The sequence below is a fragment of the Oncorhynchus keta genome, chromosome 12 (genome assembly GCF_023373465.1).
Source record: "Oncorhynchus keta strain PuntledgeMale-10-30-2019 chromosome 12, Oket_V2, whole genome shotgun sequence".
Classification (NCBI taxonomy): Eukaryota; Metazoa; Chordata; class Actinopteri; order Salmoniformes; family Salmonidae; genus Oncorhynchus; species Oncorhynchus keta.
The window spans coordinates 50,437,393-50,457,146 of record NC_068432.1 but is presented as its reverse complement, the minus strand read 5'-3'; the positions used below and the strand labels follow the sequence as shown (position 1 = coordinate 50,457,146).

The following is a 19,754-nucleotide window of genomic DNA, read 5'->3' as shown; positions in this document are numbered from 1 at the left end:
AAATCACTTGGAGCTGATTCCCTGAATTAAAATCACTTGGAGCTGATTCCCTGAATTAAAATCACTTGGATTCCCTGCACTGATTTCCTGAATTAAAATCACTTGGAGCTGATTCCCTGAATTAAAATAACTTGGAGCTGATTCCCTGAATTAAAATCACTTGGAGCTGATTTCCTGAATTAAAATCACTTGGAGCTGATTCCAATTAAAATCACTTGGAGCTGATTCCCTGAATTAAAATCACTTGGAGCTTTCCCTGAATTAAAATCACTTGGAGCTGATTTCCTGAATTAAAATCACTTGGAGCTGATTCCCAGAATTAAAATCACTTGGAGCTGATCTCCTGGTGATTTTAGTCTTTTACATCCAACACAATTATTATTTTTTGCTCAGATAACTTGGGGGGGCCAAATAAAACCACCAGGGGGCCAAATTCGGCCTGCGGGCCGCCATTTGGGGAACTCTGTCCTATAGGCTGTGTGTGTTTGCTTCAGCTGTCTTTCTGTTTTCAACAAATATTATGGTAGTGGCAAAAGAGAGGAAAATGTTACAAATCTCTTTCATTTCTACCCCATGATAAAGCAGTTTAATTCACACCCACAGAGTGAGAGACAGTGGTTATGTGAAAAGCAGTGTGTGTTTATGCTGGCTGTAATCGCTCTGGGAGATAAAGGACTTTTTAATATCCATCCATCCTCAGGACCCAGCAGTGGGAGAGAGAGACCTAACTGACCTATCAGCTGCTGTGGCCCGAATGGAGCTTCTAAAGACAATCATAATTGTCTGTAGCTTGCTCCTCCTGGGCCCACTGCAGTGTGTATGTGTGAGTGTTAATGTGTCTGCGTGTGTTTGTTTGTCTGTCTTATCAGTCTGTGATCAGTCAGTGTTCTGCTAGTCCTGGCCCAGTGGCACCACACAGGAAGTCAAGGATCTTGGGTATTTCCTGTCTGTGGAGCTGCTGGCCAGGCCAGGGCGAGGGGCACCATAGAGATAAACTTATTTAACTATTTATCCCTATGGGGTCACTATATAGACCCTCCCTGTCACCCCTCAGGGTTAGGTCACTATATAGACCCTCCAAGTCACCCCTCAGGGTTAGGTCACTATATAGACCCTCCCTGTCACCCCTCGGGGTTAGGTCACTATATAGACCCTCCCTGTCACCCCTCAGGGTTAGGTCACTATAAAGACCCTCCCTGTCACCCCTCAGGGTTAGGTCACTATATAGACCCTCCCTGTCACCCCTCGGGGTTAGGTCACTATATAGACCCTCCCTGTCACCCCTCGGGGTTAGGTCACTATATAGACCCTCCCCGTCACCCCTCGGGGTTAGGTCACTATATAGACCCTCCCTGTCACCCCTCGGGGTTAGGTCACTATATAGACCCTCCCTGTCACCCCTCAGGGTTAGGTCACTATATAGACCCTCCCTGTCACCACTCAGGGTTAGGTCCCTATATAGACCTGCCCTGTCACCCCTCAGGGTTAGGTCACTATATAGACCCTCCCTGTCACCCCTCACGGTTAGGTCACTATATAGACCCTCCCTGTCACCCCTCGGGGTTAAGTCACTATATAGAGCCTCCCTGTCACCACTCAGGGTTAGGTCACTATATAGACCCTCCCTGTCACCCCTCAGGGTTAGGTCCCTATATAGACCCTCCCTGTCACCCCTCAGGGTTAGGTCACTATATAGACCCTCCATGTCGCCCCTCGGGGTTAGGTCACTATATAGACCTGCCCTGTCACCCCTCAGGGTTAGGTCACTATATAGACCTGCCCTGTCACCCCTCAGGGTTAGGTCACTATATAGACCCTCCCTGTCACCCCTCAGGGTTAGGTCACTATATAGACCTGCCCTGTCACCCCTCAGGGTTAGGTCACTATATAGACCTGCCCTGTCACCCCTCAGGGTTAGGTCACTATATAGACCTGCCCTGTCACCCCTCAGGGTTAGGTCACTATATAGACCCTCCCTGTCACCCCTCAGGGTTAGGTCACTATATAGACCCTCCCTGTCACCCCTCAGGGTTAGGTCACTATATAGACCCTCCCTGTCACCCCTCAGGGTTAGGTCACTATATAGACCTGCCCTGTCACCCCTCAGGGTTAGGTCACTATATAGACCCTCCCTGTCACCCCTCAGGGTTAGGTCACTATATAGACCCTCCCTGTCACCCCTCAGGGTTAGGTCACTATATAGACCTGCCCTGTCACCCCTCAGGGTTAGGTCACTATATAGACCCTCCCTGTCACCCCTCAGGGTTAGGTCACTATATAGACCCTCCCTGTCACCCCTCGGGGTTAGGTCACTATATAGACCCTCCCTGTCACCCCTCAGGGTTAGGTCACCCCTATTAGGTCACTATATAGACCCTCCCTGTCACCCCTCAGGGTTAGGTCACTATATAGACCTGCCCTGTCACCCTCAGGGTTAGGTCACTATATAGACCCTCCCTGTCACCCCTCAGGGTTAGGTCACTATATAGACCTGCCCTGTCACCCCTCAGGGTTAGGTCACTATATAGACCCTCCCTGTCACCCCTCAGGGTTAGGTCACTATATAGACCCTCCCTGTCACCCCTCAGGGTTAGGTCACTATATAGACCCTCCCTGTCACCCCTCAGGGTTAGGTCACTATATAGACCTGCCCTGTCACCCCTCAGGGTTAGGTCACTATATAGACCCTCCCTGTCACCCCTCAGGGTTAGGTCACTATATAGACCTGCCCTGTCACCCCTCAGGGTTAGGTCACTATATAGACCCTCCCTGTCACCCCTCAGGGTTAGGTCACTATATAGACCCTCCCTGTCACCCCTCAGGGTTAGGTCACTATATAGACCTGCCCTGTCACCCCTCAGGGTTAGGTCACTATATAGACCCTCCCTGTCACCCCTCAGGGTTAGGTCACTATATAGACCCTCCCTGTCACCCCTCAGGGTTAGGTCACTATATAGACCCTCCCTGTCACCCTCAGGGTTAGGTCACTATATAGACCTGCCCTGTCACCCCTCAGGGTTAGGTCACTATATAGACCTGCCCTGTCACCCCTCAGGGTTAGGTCACTATATAGACCTCCCTGTCACCCTCAGGGTTAGGTCACTATATAGACCTGCCCTGTCACCCCTCAGGGTTAGGTCACTATATAGACCTCCCTGTCACCCCTCAGGGTTAGGTCACTATATAGACCCTCCCTGTCACCCCTCAGGGTTAGGTCACTATATAGACCTGCCCTGTCACCCCTCAGGGTTAGGTCACTATATAGACCCTCCCTGTCACCCCTCAGGGTTAGGTCACTATATAGACCCTCCCTGTCACCCCTCAGGGTTAGGTCACTATATAGACCCTCCCTGTCACCCCTCAGGGTTAGGTCACTATATAGACCCTCCCTGTCACCCCTCAGGGTTAGGTCACTATATAGACCTGCCCTGTCACCCCTCAGGGTTAGGTCACTATATAGACCCTCCCTGTCACCCCTCAGGGTTAGGTCACTATATAGACCCTCCCTGTCACCCCTCAGGGTTAGGTCACTATATAGACCCTCCCTGTCACCACTCAGGGTTAGGTCACTATATAGACCTGCCCTGTCACCCCAGGGTCACTATATAGGGTCACCCCTAGGTCACTATATAGACCTCCCTGTCACCCCTCAGGGTTAGGTCACTATATAGACCCTCCCTGTCACCCCTCAGGGTTAGGTCACTATATAGACCTGCCCTGTCACCCCTCAGGGTTAGGTCACTATATAGACCCTCCCTGTCACCCCTCAGGGTTAGGTCACTATATAGACCTCCCTGTCACCCCTCAGGGTTAGGTCACTATATAGACCTCCCTGTCACCCCTCAGGGTTAGTCACTATATAGACCCTCCCTGTCACCCCTCAGGTTAGGTCACTATATAGACCCTCCCTGTCACCCCTCAGGGTTAGGTCACTATATAGACCCTCCCTGTCACCCCTCAGGGTTAGGTCACTATATAGACCCTCCCTGGTTAGGTCACTATATAGACCTCCCTGTCACCCCTCAGGGTTAGGTCACTATATAGACCTCCCTCCCTGTCACCCCCCTCAGGGTTAGGTCACTATATAGACCTGCCCTGTCACCCCTCAGGGTTAGGTCACTATATAGACCCTCCCTGTCACCCCTCAGGGTTAGGTCACTATATAGACCTCCCTGTCACCCCTCAGGGTTAGGTCACTATATAGACCCTCCCTGTCACCCCTCAGGGTTAGGTCACTATATAGACCCTCCCTGTCACCCCTCAGGGGTTAGGTCACTATATAGACCCTTACCCCTCAGGGTTAGGTCACTATATAGACCTGCCCTGTCACCCCTCAGGGTTAGGTCACTATATAGACCCTCCCTGTCACCCCTCAGGGTTAGGTCACTATATAGACCTGCCCTGTCACCCCTCAGGGTTAGGTCACTATATAGACCCTCCCTGTCACCCCTCAGGGTTAGGTCACTATATAGACCCTCCCTGTCACCCCTCAGGGTTAGGTCACTATATAGACCCTCCCTGTCACCCCTCAGGGTTAGGTCACTATATAGACCCTCCCTGTCACCCCTCAGGGTTAGGTCACTATATAGACCCTCCCTGTCACCCCTCAGGGTTAGGTCACTATATAGACCCTCCCTGTCACCCCTCAGGGTTAGGTCACTATATAGACCTGCCCTGTCACCCCTCAGGGTTAGGTCACTATATAGACCTGCCCTGTCACCCCTCAGGGTTAGGTCACTATATAGACCCTCCCTGTCACCCCTCAGGGTTAGGTCACTATATAGACCTGCCCTGTCACCCCTCAGGGTTAGGTCACTATATAGACCCTCCCTGTCACCCCTCAGGGTTAGGTCACTATATAGACCCTCCCTGTCACCCCTCAGGGTTAGGTCACTATATAGACCTGCCCTGTCACCCCTCAGGGTTAGGTCACTATATAGACCTCCCTGTCACCCCTCAGGGTTAGGTCACTATATAGACCCTCCCTGTCACCCCTCAGGGTTAGGTCACTATATAGACCCTCCCTGTCACCCCTCAGGGTTAGGTCACTATATAGACCCTCCCTGTCACCCCTCAGGGTTAGGTCACTATATAGACCTGCCCTGTCACCCCTCAGGGTTAGGTCACTATATAGACCTCCCTGTCACCCCTCAGGGTTAGGTCACTATATAGACCCTCCCTGTCACCCCTCAGGGTTAGGTCACTATATAGACCCTCCCTGTCACCCCTCAGGGTTAGGTCACTATATAGACCTGCCCTGTCACCCCTCAGGGTTAGGTCACTATATAGACCTCCCTGTCACCCTCAGGGTTAGGTCACTATATAGACCCTCCCTGTCACCCCTCAGGGTTAGGTCACTATATAGACCTGCCCTGTCACCCCTCAGGGTTAGGTCACTATATAGACCCTCCCTGTCACCCCTCAGGGTTAGGTCACTATATAGACCTCCCTGTCACCCCTCAGGGTTAGGTCACTATATAGACCCTCCCTGTCACCCCTCAGGGTTAGGTCACTATATAGACCCTCCCTGTCACCCCTCAGGGTTAGGTCACTATATAGACCCTCCCTGTCACCCCTCAGGGTTAGGTCACTATATAGACCTGCCCTGTCACCCCTCAGGGTTAGGTCACTATATAGACCCTCCCTGTCACCCCTCAGGGTTAGGTCACTATATAGACCCTCCCTGTCACCCCTCAGGGTTAGGTCACTATATAGACCCTCCCTGTCACCCCTCAGGGTTAGGTCACTATATAGACCTGCCCTGTCACCCCTCAGGGTTAGGTCACTATATAGACCTGCCCTGTCACCCCTCAGGGTTAGGTCACTATATAGACCCTCCCTGTCACCCCTCAGGGTTAGGTCACTATATAGACCCTCCCTGTCACCCCTCAGGGTTAGGTCACTATATAGACCCTCCCTGTCACCCCTCAGGGTTAGGTCACTATATAGACCTGCCCTGTCACCCCTCAGGGTTAGGTCACTATATAGACCCTCCCTGTCACCCCTCAGGGTTAGGTCACTATATAGACCCTCCCTGTCACCCCTCAGGGTTAGGTCACTATATAGACCTGCCCTGTCACCCCTCAGGTCACTATATAGACCCTCCCTGTCACCCCTCAGGGTTAGGTCACTATATAGACCTCCCTGTCACCCCTCAGGGTTAGGTCACTATATAGACCCTCCCTGTCACCCCTCAGGGTTAGGTCACTATATAGACCCTCCCTGTCACCCCTCAGGGTTAGGTCACTATATAGACCCTCCCTGTCACCCCCTCAGGGTTAGGTCACTATATAGACCTGCCCTGTCACCCTCAGGGTTAGGTCACTATATAGACCCTCCCTGTCACCCCTCAGGGTTAGGTCACTATATAGACCTCCCTGTCACCCCTCAGGGTTAGGTCACTATATAGACCCTCCCTGTCACCCCTCAGGGTTAGGTCACTATATAGACCTGCCCTGTCACCCTCAGGGTTAGGTCACTATATAGACCCTCCCTGTCACCCCCCTCAGGGTTAGGTCACTATATAGACCCTCCCTGTCACCCTCAGGGTTAGGTCACTATATAGACCCTCCCTGTCACCCTCAGGGTTAGGTCACTATATAGACCTGCCCTGTCACCCCTCAGGGTTAGGTCACTATATAGACCTGCCCTGTCACCCCTCAGGGTTAGGTCACTATATAGACCCTCCCTGTCACCCCTCAGGGTTAGGTCACTATATAGACCCTCCCTGTCACCCCCTCAGGGTTAGGTCACTATATAGACCCTCCCTGTCACCCCTCAGGGTTAGGTCACTATATAGACCTGCCCTGTCACCCCTCAGGGTTAGGTCACTATATAGACCCTCCCTGTCACCCCTCAGGGTTAGGTCACTATATAGACCCTCCCTGTCACCCCTCAGGGTTAGGTCACTATATAGACCTGCCCTGTCACCCCTCGGGGTTAGGTCACTATATAGACCCTCCCTGTCACCCCTCAGGGTTAGGTCACTATATAGACCCTCCCTGTCACCCCTCAGGGTTAGGTCACTATATAGACCCTCCCTGTCACCCCTCAGGGTTAGGTCACTATATAGACCCTCCCTGTCACCCCTCAGGGTTAGGTCACTATATAGACCTGCCCTGTCACCCCTCAGGGTTAGGTCACTATATAGACCCTCCCTGTCACCCCTCAGGGTTAGGTCACTATATAGACCCTCCCTGTCACCCCTCAGGGTTAGGTCACTATATAGACCCTCCCTGTCACCCCTCAGGGTTAGGGTTATGTACAGTAGAGGGCATAAGAAATCCATATGGTGATAAACAACATCCTTGTTTAACATCCCACAGAAACTGACTTCGCAGCGGAATCCTCAGCCTAGCGTAGGACAGTATATCTTAACTGCTAGCTTTCTAGGTTGGTTTATGTGCCAGCTGTAGTCACAGCCCTGTCAGTAGGAGGCAGAGCTGGGGTTTAGAAGCCAGCTGTGTGACCTCTCCTGACCTCTATGACCTCTCCTGCCCCTGGGACACTCATCATCCAGCCCTGGGTTTATGTGCCTGCTCAAGGTTAGGCCAGCTCAGACACCAAACCCAGCTCAGACACCAACCCCAGCTCAGACACCAAACCCAGCTCAGGCACCAACCCCAGGCAAGATACCAACCCCAGCTCAGACACCAACCCCAGCTCAGACACCAGCCCCAGCTCAGACAACAACCCCAGCTCAGACACCAACCCCAGCTCAGACACCAAACCCAGCTCAGACACCAACCCCAGCTCAGTCACCAACCCCAGCTCAGACACCAAACCCAGCTCAGACACCAACCCCAGGCAAGATACCAACCCCAGCTCAGACACCAACCCCAGCTCAGACACCAACCCCAGCTCAGACACCAACCCCAGCTCAGACAACAACCCCAGCTCAGACACCAACCCCAGCTCAGACACCAAACCCAGCTCAGACACCAACCCCAGCTCAGACACCAAACCCAGCTCAGACACCAACCCCAGCTCAGACACCAACCCCAGCTCAGACACCAAACCCAGCTCAGACACCAACCCCAGCTCAGACAACAACCCCAGGTCAGACACCAACCCCAGGTCAGACACCAAACCCAGCTCAGACACAGTCAGGTCACACAGCAGGAAGGCATCAGCTGCTTTAGCTGGAACCACCACGCTAAGATAAGCTAACCTAAGACTTACAGCTGATGAGCTAACCTAAGACTTACAGTTGATGAGCTAACCTAAGACTTACAGCTGATGAGCTAACCTAAGACTTACAGCTGATGAGCTAACCTAAGACTTACAGCTGATGAGCTAACCTAAGACTTACAGCTGATGAGCTAACCTAAGACTTACAGCTGATGAGCTAACCTAAGACTTACAACTGATGAGCTAACCTAAGACTTACAGCTGAGATGAGCTAACCTAAGACTTACAGCTGAGATGAGCTAACCTAACACTTACAGGTGAAGATGAGCTAACCTAAGACTTACAGCTGAGATGAGCTAACCTAAGACTTACAGGTGAAGATGAGCTAGCCTAAGACTTACAGCTGAGATGAGCTAACCTAAGACTTACAGCTGAGATGAGCTAACCTAAGACTTACAGCTGAGATGAGCTAACCTAAGACTTACAGGTGAAGATGAGCTAGCCTAAGACTTACAGCTGAGATGAGCTAACCTAAGACTTACAGGTGAAGATGAGCTAGCCTAAGACTTACAGCTGAGATGAGCTAACCTAAGACTTACAGGTGAAGCTACAGCTAACCTAAGACTTACAGCTGAGATGAGCTAACCTAAGACTTACAGGTGAAGATGAGCTAACCTAAGACTTACAGCTGAAGCTACAGCTAACCTAAGACTTACAACTGAGATGAGCTAACCTAAGACTTACAGGTGAAGCTACAGCTAACCTAAGACTTACAACTCAAGCTATATCCACACAGATTTGTATCAAAATAAATGGTGTTGTGTCTTTGTTTTGATTAGTTTAGTAAAGAAGTCTACAAAGTGTAAAACCAGAGAGTGTATTGTACTCTACCTGATTTAGCCTCTCGCCAGAGGGCGAGGAGCGAGACCTGAAGTGCTGGGGTTCAGGCCTCTCAGAGCGCTCCAGCAGGTCCTCCGCAGAGGCTGACTTGCCAGAGTTCCGGGCTGGAACTGCCCTCTCAAAGGCTCCATCGCCTCGCAGGAAAAACTCCTGGCTCTGGAGTGAATCATAGTCCTTGGCTGGTTCTTCTCTACCAAGGCTGGATCTGGGCAGCTCTCCCTCCAGTAGCCTGTGGAATCCCAAGGTGTCTGGGTGGGTGGTGGAGATTGAGGCTGGGGCCTTGGCCTGGATGCGTGGTGCAGTGACCCTGCCTGGATAGAAGCCCTGGAGGCCAGGAGGCAGGGTGGAGCAGAGCCTTCCCCCACCAGAGAGACTGCTGTCTTGACCAAGAGGCTCCTGAAGAGAGGCTAGGCTGGTGGTGGAGGTTGAAGAAACACTCCGGGTGTCTGTAAAGGGCTGCAGGTAGGCGCTGTGAGGGCGGTCACGGTGGGCACGCCCTCCCGCTGACCTGTCCCTATCCCTGTCTGTTCTCCAGCTTCTCTTCCTCTCCATGTAGTCGGCCAGAGCGTCCTGCTGCAGCTGCCGGAGCTCCGGCCGGGACATGGCTAAACTAGCCTGGGAGCCCTGGGGAGCCTGGGAGCCCTGGAGGCGCTGGGGAGCCTGGGAGCTGGAGCTCAGGCTGCGACTGGCAGCCATCTCAAACATCCTCCTGCGGTCCGCCACGCTGGTCTCTGTACCTGGTAAAAGGAACAGCTGGTGCTGGCTAGTCCTCCTTGGGTCAGACTCCAACCCCACCTAGAAGAAGAAGAACAAGAAACCTTTATTTTCCAGAAAACAGAAATGTGTCTCTTGCTTTCTAACCCAACCCCCTGAGACACACACACCAAGTCGCAGTGCAGCGCTCTGAATGTAGAGCCTACCAGATGGGCTAAATGCCTTTTATGCTCACTTCGAGGGAAGCAACACTGAAGCATGCACGAGAGCACCAGCTGTTCCGGACGACTGTGATCACCCTCTCCGTAGCCTTTAAACAGATCAACATTCACAAGGCCATCGGGGCCAGACGGATTACCAGGGCATGTACTCCGAGCATGCGTGGACCAACTGGCAAGTGTCTTCACTGACATTTTCAATCTCTCCCTGACCGAGTCTGTAATAGCTACATGTTTCAAGAAGAACCCCATAGTCCCTGTGCCCAAGAAAGCGAAAGTAACCTGCCTAAATGACTACCGACCCGTAGCACTTACATCTGTAGCCATGAAATGCCTTGAAATGCTGGACATGGCTCACATCAACACCATCATCCCGGAAATCCGAGACCAACTCCAATTCACATACCGCCCCAACAGATCCACAGAAGAGGCAATCTCAATCACACTCCACACTGCCCTTTCCCACCTGGACAAAAGGAACACCTATGTGAGAATGCTGTTCATTGACTACAGCTCAGCGTTCAACACCATAGTGCCCACAAAGCTCATCACTAAGCTACGGACCCTTGGACTAAACACCTCCCTCTGCAACTGGATGCTGAACTTCCAGACGGGCCGCCCCCAGGTGGTAAGGGTAGGCAACAACACATATGCCACGCTGATCCTCAACACGGGGGCCCCTCAGGGGTGCGTGCTTAGTCCCCTCCTGTACTTCCTGTTCACCCACAACTGAGTGGCCAAGCACAACTCCAACACAATCATGACGTTTGCCGAAAACACAACGGTGGAAGGCCTGATCACCGACAACGATGAGACGGTCTATATGGAGGAAGTCAGAGTCCTGGCCGTGTGGTGCCAGGACAACAACCTCTGCCTCAACGTGATCAAGACAAAGGAGCTGATCATGGACTACAGGAAAAGGAGGGCCGAACACTCCCCCATTCACATTGACGGTGGAGCGGTTCGAGAGTTTGTGTCCACGTCACCAACCAACTATCATGTTCCAAACACACCAAGAAAGGAAAGGAGACTAAAAAGATTTGGCATGGGTCCCCAGATCCTCAAAAAGTTCTACAGCTCCAACATTGACCGGTTGCATCACCGCCTGGTATGGCAACTGCTCGGCCTCCGACCGTAAGGCGCTACTTGAGGGTAGTGTGTACAGCCCAGTACATCACTGGGGCCAAGCTTCCTGCCATCCAGGACCTCTATACTAGGCAGTGTTAGAGGAAGGCCCTAAAAAAATGTGAAAGACTCCAGTCATCCAAGTCATCGACTGTTCTCTCTGCTACAGCACGGCACCGGACAGCCAAGGGCCAAGAGCCCCCCCTTTGTTTTTACACTGCTGCTACTCGCTGTTTATTATCTATGCATAGTCACTTTACCCCTAACTAAATATACATATTACCTCGACTAACCTGTACCCCTGCACATTGCCTCGGTACCAGTATCCCCTCTATATAACCTTGTTATTGTTATTTTATTGTGTTATTTGAAAAAAAAAATGGAAAAAAAGTACTTTAGTTAATTTAGTAAATATTTTCTTAACTCTATTTCTTGAACTGCATTGTTGGTTAAGGGCTTGTAAGTAAGTATTTCACTGTAAGGTCTACTACACCTGTTGTATTCGGCCCATGTGACAAATAAAATGTTATTTTATTTGAGTAGTTTTAGAAGTACAGGGTCAGCCACAGTGGAGCATCCCTGAATGGAGAGCAGTAAGGGTTTAGGAGGTACAGGGTCAGCCACAGTGGAGCATCACTGAATGGAGAGCAGTAAGGGTTTAGGAGGTACAGGGTCTGCCACAGTGGAGCATCCCTGAATGGAGAGCAGTAAGGGTTTAGGAGGTACAGGGTCAGCCACAGTGGAGCATCACTGAATGGAGAGCAGTAAGGGTTTAGGAGTACAGGGTCAGCCACAGTGGAGCATATCTGAATGGAGAGCAGTAAGGGTTTTATAAGTACAGGGTCAGCCACAGTGGAGCATCACTGAATGGAGAGCAGTAAGGGTTTAGGAGGCACAGGGTCTGCCACAGTGGAGCATCACTGAATGGAGAGCAGTAAGGGTTTAGGAGGTACAGGGTCAGCCACAGTGGAGCATCACTGAATGGAGAGCAGTAAGGGTTTAGGAGGTACAGGGTCAGCCACAGTGGAGCATCCCTGAATGGAGAGCAGTAAGGGTTTAGGAGGTACAGGGTCAGCCACAGTGGAGCATCCCTGAATGGAGAGCAGTAAGGGTTTAGGAGGTACAGGGTCAGCCACAGTGGAGCATCCCTGAATGGAGAGCAGTAAGGGTTTAGGAGGTACAGGGTCAGCCACAGTGGAGCATCACTGAATGGAGAGCAGTAAGGGTTTTAGAAGTACAGGGTCTGCCACAGTGGAGCATCACTGAATGGAGAGCAGCAAGGGTTTAGGAGGTACAGGGTCAGCCACAGTGGAGCATCACTGAATGGAGAGCAGTAAGGGTTTAGGAGGTACAGGGTCAGCCACAGTGGAGCATCCCTGAATGGAGAGCAGTAAGGGTTTAGGAGGTACAGGGTCAGCCACAGTGGAGCATCACTGAATGGAGAGCAGTAAGGGTTTAGGAGGTACAGTTGTCTGCCACAGTGGAGCATCCCTGAATGGAGAGCAGTAAGGGTTTAGGAGGTACAGGGTCAGCCACAGTGGAGCATCACTGAATGGAGAGCAGTAAGGGTTTAGGAGGTACAGGATCAGCCACAGTGGAGCATCTCTGAATGGAGAGCAGTAAGGGTTTTAGAAGTACAGGGTCAGCCAAAGTGGAGCATCACTGAATGGAGAGCAGTAAGGGTTTAGGAGGTACAGGGTCTGCCACAGTGGAGCATCACTGAATGGAGAGCAGTAAGGGTTTAGGAGGTACAGGGTCAGCCACAGTGGAGCATCACTGAATGGAGAGCAGTAAGGGTTTAGGAGGTACAGGGTCAGCCACAGTGGAGCATCCCTGAATGGAGAGCAGTAAGGGTTTAGGAGGTACAGGGTCAGCCACAGTGGAGCATCCCTGAATGGAGAGCAGTAAGGGTTTAGGAGGTACAGGGTCAGCCACAGTGGAGCATCCCTGAATGGAGAGCAGTAAGGGTTTAGGAAGTACAGGGTCAGCCACAGTGGAGCATCCCTGAATGGAGAGCAGTAAGGGTTTAGGAGGTACAGGGTCAGCCACAGTGGAGCATCCCTGAATGGAGAGCAGTAAGGGTTTAGGAGGTACAGGGTCTGCCACAGTGGAGCATCCCTGAATGGAGAGCAGTAAGGGTTTAGGAGGTACAGGGTCAGCCACAGTGGAGCATCCCTGAATGGAGAGCAGTAAGGGTTTTAGAAGTACAGGGTCTGCCACAGTGGAGCATCACTGAATGGAGAGCAGTAAGGGTTTAGGAGGTACAGGGTCAGCCACAGTGGAGCATCACTGAATGGAGAGCAGTAAGGGTTTAGGAGGTACAGGGTCAGCCACAGTGGAGCATCCCTGAATGGAGAGCAGTAAGGGTTTAGGAGGTACAGGCTCTGCCACAGTGGAGCATCCCTGAATGGAGAGCAGTAAGGGTTTAGGAGGTACAGGGTCTGCCACAGTGGAGCATCCCTGAATGGAGAGCAGTAAGGGTTTAGGAGGTACAGGGTCAGCCACAGTGGAGCATCCCTGAATGGAGAGCAGTAAGGGTTTAGGAGGTACAGGGTCTGCCACAGTGGAGCATCCCTGAATGGAGAGCAGTAAGGGTTTAGGAGGTACAGGGTCTGCCACAGTGGAGCATCTCTGAATGGAGAGCAGTAAGGGTTTAGGAGGTACAGGGTCAGGCACAGTGGAGCATCCCTGAATGGAGAGCAGTAAGGGTTTAGGAAGTACAGGGTCTGCCACAGTGGAGCATCCCTGAATGGAGAGCAGTAAGGGTTTAGGAGGTACAGGGTCAGCCACAGTGGAGCATCCCTGAATGGAGAGCAGTAAGGGTTTAGGAGGTACAGGATCAGCCACAGTGGAGCATCCCTGAATGGAGAGCAGTAAGGGTTTAGGAGGTACAGGATCAGCCACAGTGGAGCATCTCTGAATGGAGAGCAGTAAGGGTTTTAGAAGTACAGGGTCAGCCAAAGTGGAGCATCACTGAATGGAGAGCAGTAAGGGTTTAGGAGGTACAGGGTCTGCCACAGTGGAGCATCACTGAATGGAGAGCAGTAAGGGTTTAGGAGGTACAGGATCAGCCACAGTGGAGCATCACTGAATGGAGAGCAGTAAGGGTTTAGGAGGTACAGGGTCAGCCACAGTGGAGCATCCCTGAATGGAGAGCAGTAAGGGTTTAGGAGGTACAGGGTCTGCCACAGTGGAGCATCCCTGAATGGAGAGCAGTAAGGGTTTAGGAGGTACAGGGTCAGCCACAGTGGAGCATCCCTGAATGGAGAGTAGTAAGGGTTTTAGAAGTACAGGGTCTGCCACAGTGGAGCATCACTGAATGGAGAGCAGTAAGGGTTTAGGAGGTACAGGGTCAGCCACAGTGGAGCATCTCTGAATGGAGAGCAGTAAGTCTCCCAGCTCACTCATCTCAATATCTGCGGTGCTGTTCGCTGCAACGCCATCTCACTGAGTCTACCTTTAAGTGCCTTGATTAAGGGCAAAACAGCAGGAGATAGGATATTGGATACTTTGACTCACCTCATGCATGTTCTCAGGCTCGGAGTAGGACCTCTTCTTCTTCTCCATGGTGAGTCGCTTACGCCCACCGATACGGGCCGGGACTGGTGGGCCTATGGCCAGGACGCTGAGGAGCTCTGGGGGACCGAACCTATCGGGCTCTGGGGTGACAACGTGCCTCTCTTTGGGGGTGTGAGGTGAGGGAAAGGTGGCTGGGGCTGGGTCTGGGACAGTGACCGTAAGCCTCTCTTTGGGGGTGTGAGGCGAGGGAAAGGTGGCTGGGGCTGGGATTGGGTCTGGGACAGTGACCGTAAGCCTTTCTTTGGGGGTGTGAGTGGAGGTAGCTAGGGCAAGGGCCCGGGTGGAGGCTTGGACAGTAGTGGAGACAATGGAGGGTTTGGGGCTGGTCTTAGGTGCCTTCCTCTCCAGAGATAAGTGCTTGGCGGGGATGGGAGGGGAGTGGTTGTTAACACTCCCACTGACGCTGATTCCCAGATCCCTGCGTCTGAAGGAGGTGGATCTGAGCACCTTGGACTGGGCGTCCTTGATACTGTTCCTGTAGGCCCGGTTAAAGGACGTGTCCTGGATGGTCCCCAGTAGGTCCTGCAGGTCATCCCTCCAATGGAACTCTCTGTCCCCATCCCTGTCAAAATCACAATGAGAATGTCTTGTATTCACCAAGTACATTAACCTTTGACCTGGTGAAATGGTGGTGACAACAATAAACAGAATATACAGACAGAATATAGACAATGTAATTTACACATCATTTACACAATCTATACACAATCTATACACCAACATAAACTGAGTGTACAAAATATTAAGAACACCAGCTCTTTCCATGACATAGACTGACCAGGTGAATCCAGGTTAAAGCTATGATCCCTTATTGATGTCACTTGTTAAATCCACTTCAATCAGTGTAGATGAAGGGAATGAGACGGGTTAAAGACAACATGTTAAGCCTTGAGACAATTGAGATGTAGATTGTGTGTGTGTACAGAGGGTGAATGGACAAGACAAAATATTAAAGTGCCTTTGAACAGGGTATGGTAGTAGGTGCCAGGCGCGTATGTAGTTTACCTTTATTTAACTAGGCAAGTCAGTTAAGAACAAATTCTTATTTTCAATGACGGCCTAGAAACAGTGGGTTAACTGGTCTAGGAACAGTGGGTTAACTGGTCTAGGAACAGTGGGTTAACTGGTCTAGGAACAGTGGGTTAACTGGTCTAGGAACAGTGGGTTAACTGGTCTAGGAACAGTGGGTTAGCTGGTCTAGGAACAGTGGGTTAGCTGGTCTAGGAACAGTGGGTTAACTGCCTGTTCAGGGGCAGAACGACAGAGTTGTACCTTGTCAGCTCGGGGATTTGAACTTGCAACCTTCCGGTTACTAGTCCAACGCTCTAACCACTAGGTTACCCTGCCGCCTCTACACTCTAACCACTAGGCTACCCTGCCGCCTCTACACTCTAACCACTAGGCTACCCTGCTGCCTCTACACTCTAACCACTAGGTTACCCTGCCGCCTCTACACTCTAACCACTAGGCTACCTGCCGCCCCTACACTCTAACCACTAGGCTACCTGCCACCTCTACACTCTAACCACTAGGCTACCCTGCCGCCTTTACACTCTAACCACTAGGCTACCTGCCACCTCTACACTCTAACCACTAGGCTACCCTGCCGCCTCTACACTCTAACCACTAGGCTACCCTGCCGCCTTTACACTCTAACCACTAGGCTACCCTGCCGCCTCTACACTCTAACCACTAGGCTACCCTGCCGCCCCATTGAGGCTGTTCTGAAGATAAAAGGGGAGGTGCAACACAATATTAGGAAGGGGTTCTAATATATATACAATATTAGGAAGGGGTTCTAATATATATACAATATTGAACGATTACCTGTCTCTGTCGTGGCCCTCCTGGCTCCCCAGTTGGAAGGTGCTCCTGCTCCTCTGCAGGGCCGAGCCAGGGTGAGGGTCCTGTGGATTAGGGTGGTGGTGATGGGGGTACCTGGAGCTCTGGGTCTGGTCACAACTCCCTGGCCTCTGCTGCTCTGCGTAATGATGACCCTCGTGGGCCACCGTTGTTTTCCAATGATGTGAGCTAGAGGAGGAGCTCAGTGTTCTGCAGGTGCTGCTGGGGCTGCTAGTTCTCTCCAGCGTGCTACGCAGGTCATCCATACCAGCCCTCTCATGGTGCTGGGGCTGAGACTGGGGCTGAGACTGGGGCTGAGACTGGGGCTGAGACTGGAGCTGAGACTGGAGCTGAGACTGGGGCTGAGACTGGAGCTGAGACTGGAGCTGAGACTGGAGCTGAGACTGGGGCTGAGACTGGGGCTGGGTTGGACGGGAGGAGGAGGGCCTCTGGTTGGTGTGGTTGGCGCTGGTGCTTTTACTCCTCTGCTTCCCCTGCCCATGGCTCTGCTCGCGGCCCTCGAAGCGGTTCACTTTCTCCAGAACAGAGAGGCTCCTCTGGTGGCTACTCTGGCTGTTGCCGGAGCTCTCTGGACTGTCACAACGCTGGACATCTGCTAGGACGTTCTGCAGCTGGGTCACGGGGTGCTCTGGTCCCCTCTGGTCCCTCTGCGGTTGGGGGGGAATTGGATCGCTGTAGTACCAGAGGGGGGACCTGGATCTATGGTCATTGACCTGAAGGTCTGGCCCCTGGGCCCTCTGCTCTACCCGCTGGTCAGACACCTGGGCCCTCTGCTCTACCCGCTGGTCAGACACCTGGGCCCTCTGCTCTACCTGCTGGTCAGGCCCCTGGGCCCTCCGCTCTACCTGCTGGTCAGGCCCCTGGGCCCTCTGCTCTACCTGCTGGTCAGACACCTGGGCCCTCTGCTCTACCCGCTGGTCAGGCCCCTGGGCCCTCTGCTCTACCTGTTGGTCAGGCCCCTGGGCCCTCTGCTCTACCCGCTGGTCAGACACCTGTGCCCTCTGCTCTACCTGCTGGTCAGGCCCCTGGGCCCTCTGCTCTACCTGCTGGTCAGGCCCCTGGGCCCTCTGCTCTACCTGCTGGTCAGGCCCCTGGGCCCTCCGCTCTACCTGCTGGTCAGGCCCCTGGGCCCTCTGCTCTACCCGCTGGTCAGACACCTGTGCTGGGGTACTACTGCTGTTGCTCCCCTGGGGAACATGTCCCTGTGCGATCTTACTGGGCATGGTGGTGCCTGCCACTGGGTGACTAGTGTAGTGACTGGGCTCTGTGTGTCTGACCTGCCCTTCCTCCCTGATCTGGCCCTGTCGATGGTGCTCAGGGCAGCTCTCTGAGCCCTGGGAGTACCTGGGTAGCCTCTCTCCCCGCGGTTGGACTGGAGTGTATGGGTCCCTTCTCTCCTGGTCTATAGACTGGCCTATAGACTGGCCTATAGCCTGGCCTATAGAATGGACTGAGGAGAGTCTGGACACCTGACCCTGGCCTTGGCTCTGACCCAGTCCCTGGCCTTGGCTCTGACCCTGGCTCTGTCCCTGGCCTTGGCTCTGACCCTGACCCTGGCTCTGACCCTGTCCTTGACCCTGGTTCTGACCCTGACCCTGGCCTTGGCTCTGACCCTGGCCTTGGCTCTGACCCTGTCCCTGATCCTGACCCTGGCTCTGACCCTGTCCCTGTCCCTGATCCTGTCCCTGATCCTGTCCCTGACCCTGGCTCTGACCCTGTCCCTGATCCTGACCCTGGCTCTGACCCTGTCCCTGTCCTTGGCTCCTCTGGCTCTGCCTTTGGGATACGGTCTGTCCCTCTCCCTTCAGATGAGACCTGTAGAGACCCAGTTTAGTTTGGGTCTCCTCGTACCCTGACTTTCCCCCCACTCTGTCTGCGGGTTGGGTTGGATGAGCTGGCTGTTTGGGTGGAGGCTGAGCAAAGTCAGGATGCTGAGACTGGCCAGAGGAAGTGACATAGGAGGATATAGAGGGGTTGCTTTGGTATCCATTCTCCACCACTACCGCCATCCCTGTATCCACACTGACCCCCAGCCTTAACCCCTGGACCTCTCTCTGTCTGCTCAGACTGCTCTCCCTGGCCAGGGCTGGGTACATGCTGCTGGGGTTGGGGCTGCTGGTGGGCATCTGGGCATAGTGGGGCTCCAGTGGGGGTACAGGGTAGATGCCCTGGGGCAGCATGAGGCAGCCAGACTGGGTGGATGTTTGCTGGGGCTCGGGGGGCGGCGGGAAGCCCTGACCCACGCCCTGTTTGGGCTTGGTGGTGGGGCTAGAAGAAGAAGAAGACATGTTTTGTAACAACAACAACAACAACAACAACAACAACAACAACAACAACAACATACACATGACTACATTAGAGAAACAGAGATGACTGGTGAAACAAACACAACTCATGATGTCCATGGGTTTGCTAATAGATACAATAGAATGGGCTTAATACCTGCTCTCAGGACTCTTCTCTATGACGGTATGGAGCTGGCCCTCGGCCCCGTAGGAGCCCTTCCCCGAGCCGGAGGCCACGGAGCCAGAGGAGTGGTACCAGGAGGAGGTGGACCCCTTGTGGAGAGCCCTGAGGGAGCGAGCCTGATCCAGGCTGGACCACGAGTTTGGTCTCTCATGGTTCCTGATAGCCGCGTAGCTGTCGCTCCGCATGGGAGGAGCCGGCGCCCCCTTCAGGCTCTCGTAGGAACTGCGGCTGGCGCTCTGACCCCAAATGGGCCCAACACTGTGACGGTTGGGGTTATTACCATGGTTACCACCACCGCTGCTTCCGCCACTGCTACTGGTGGCGCGGTAACAGGCGGCCCCGCCCACACTACAAGACCCCGCCCTGCCAGTCTCGTGGCTGCGTAGTAATGCAGCAGAGGCGGAGCTAACCTCGTGCTCCTGAGCACCGCCCTGCTGGGGGTCGTAGACCGTATGGACATATCGGATGTCAGCTTGCTGCATTCCCTCTGCCCCGGCCCCGCCCCCTCCACTAATCCCGCCCCTCTGCGGAACCGTCTCCATGGAGTACGATCTCTCTTTACCAAAGGTCGGAGCGGCCGCAAGGTACTCTGGGATACTAGAGCTGGTGGAGAAGGAGGAGTAGGCTGAGTCTCTCTTGCTGTGAAGGTGGTCCATGCTGTTGGAGGACTTGGAGGCAGACAGCTGGTGGCAGGAAGAGCTGGAGAGTACAGAAGTCCTTTATTTATCATTAGCAGTAGTAGGCTGCTCCAGCTGG

At 53.1% G+C, this 19,754-nt stretch overlaps 1 protein-coding gene across 14 annotated transcripts in view; it reads right to left on the bottom strand.

The window, feature by feature from the left end:
* Positions 1 to 19,754, bottom strand: part of LOC118380861 (protein Shroom3-like) — a 162,901-nt gene that overhangs the window by 21,600 nt on the left and 121,547 nt on the right. For 4 of the 14 annotated variants that reach the window (XM_052458569.1, XM_052458568.1, XM_052458580.1 and 1 more), the window contains 4 exons: positions 18,972 to 19,697; positions 16,494 to 18,797; positions 14,607 to 15,228; positions 9,022 to 9,825 (listed from right to left, as the gene is read on the bottom strand). In XM_052458569.1, coding sequence (XP_052314529.1) covers positions 9,022 to 9,825; positions 14,607 to 15,228; positions 16,494 to 18,797; positions 18,972 to 19,697 — 4,456 coding nt within the window. The remainder of the gene's footprint in view (positions 1 to 9,021; positions 9,826 to 14,606; positions 15,229 to 16,493; positions 18,798 to 18,971; positions 19,698 to 19,754) is intronic. The other 10 variants (XM_052458577.1, XM_052458578.1, XM_052458579.1 and 7 more) reach the window with 10 other exon arrangements.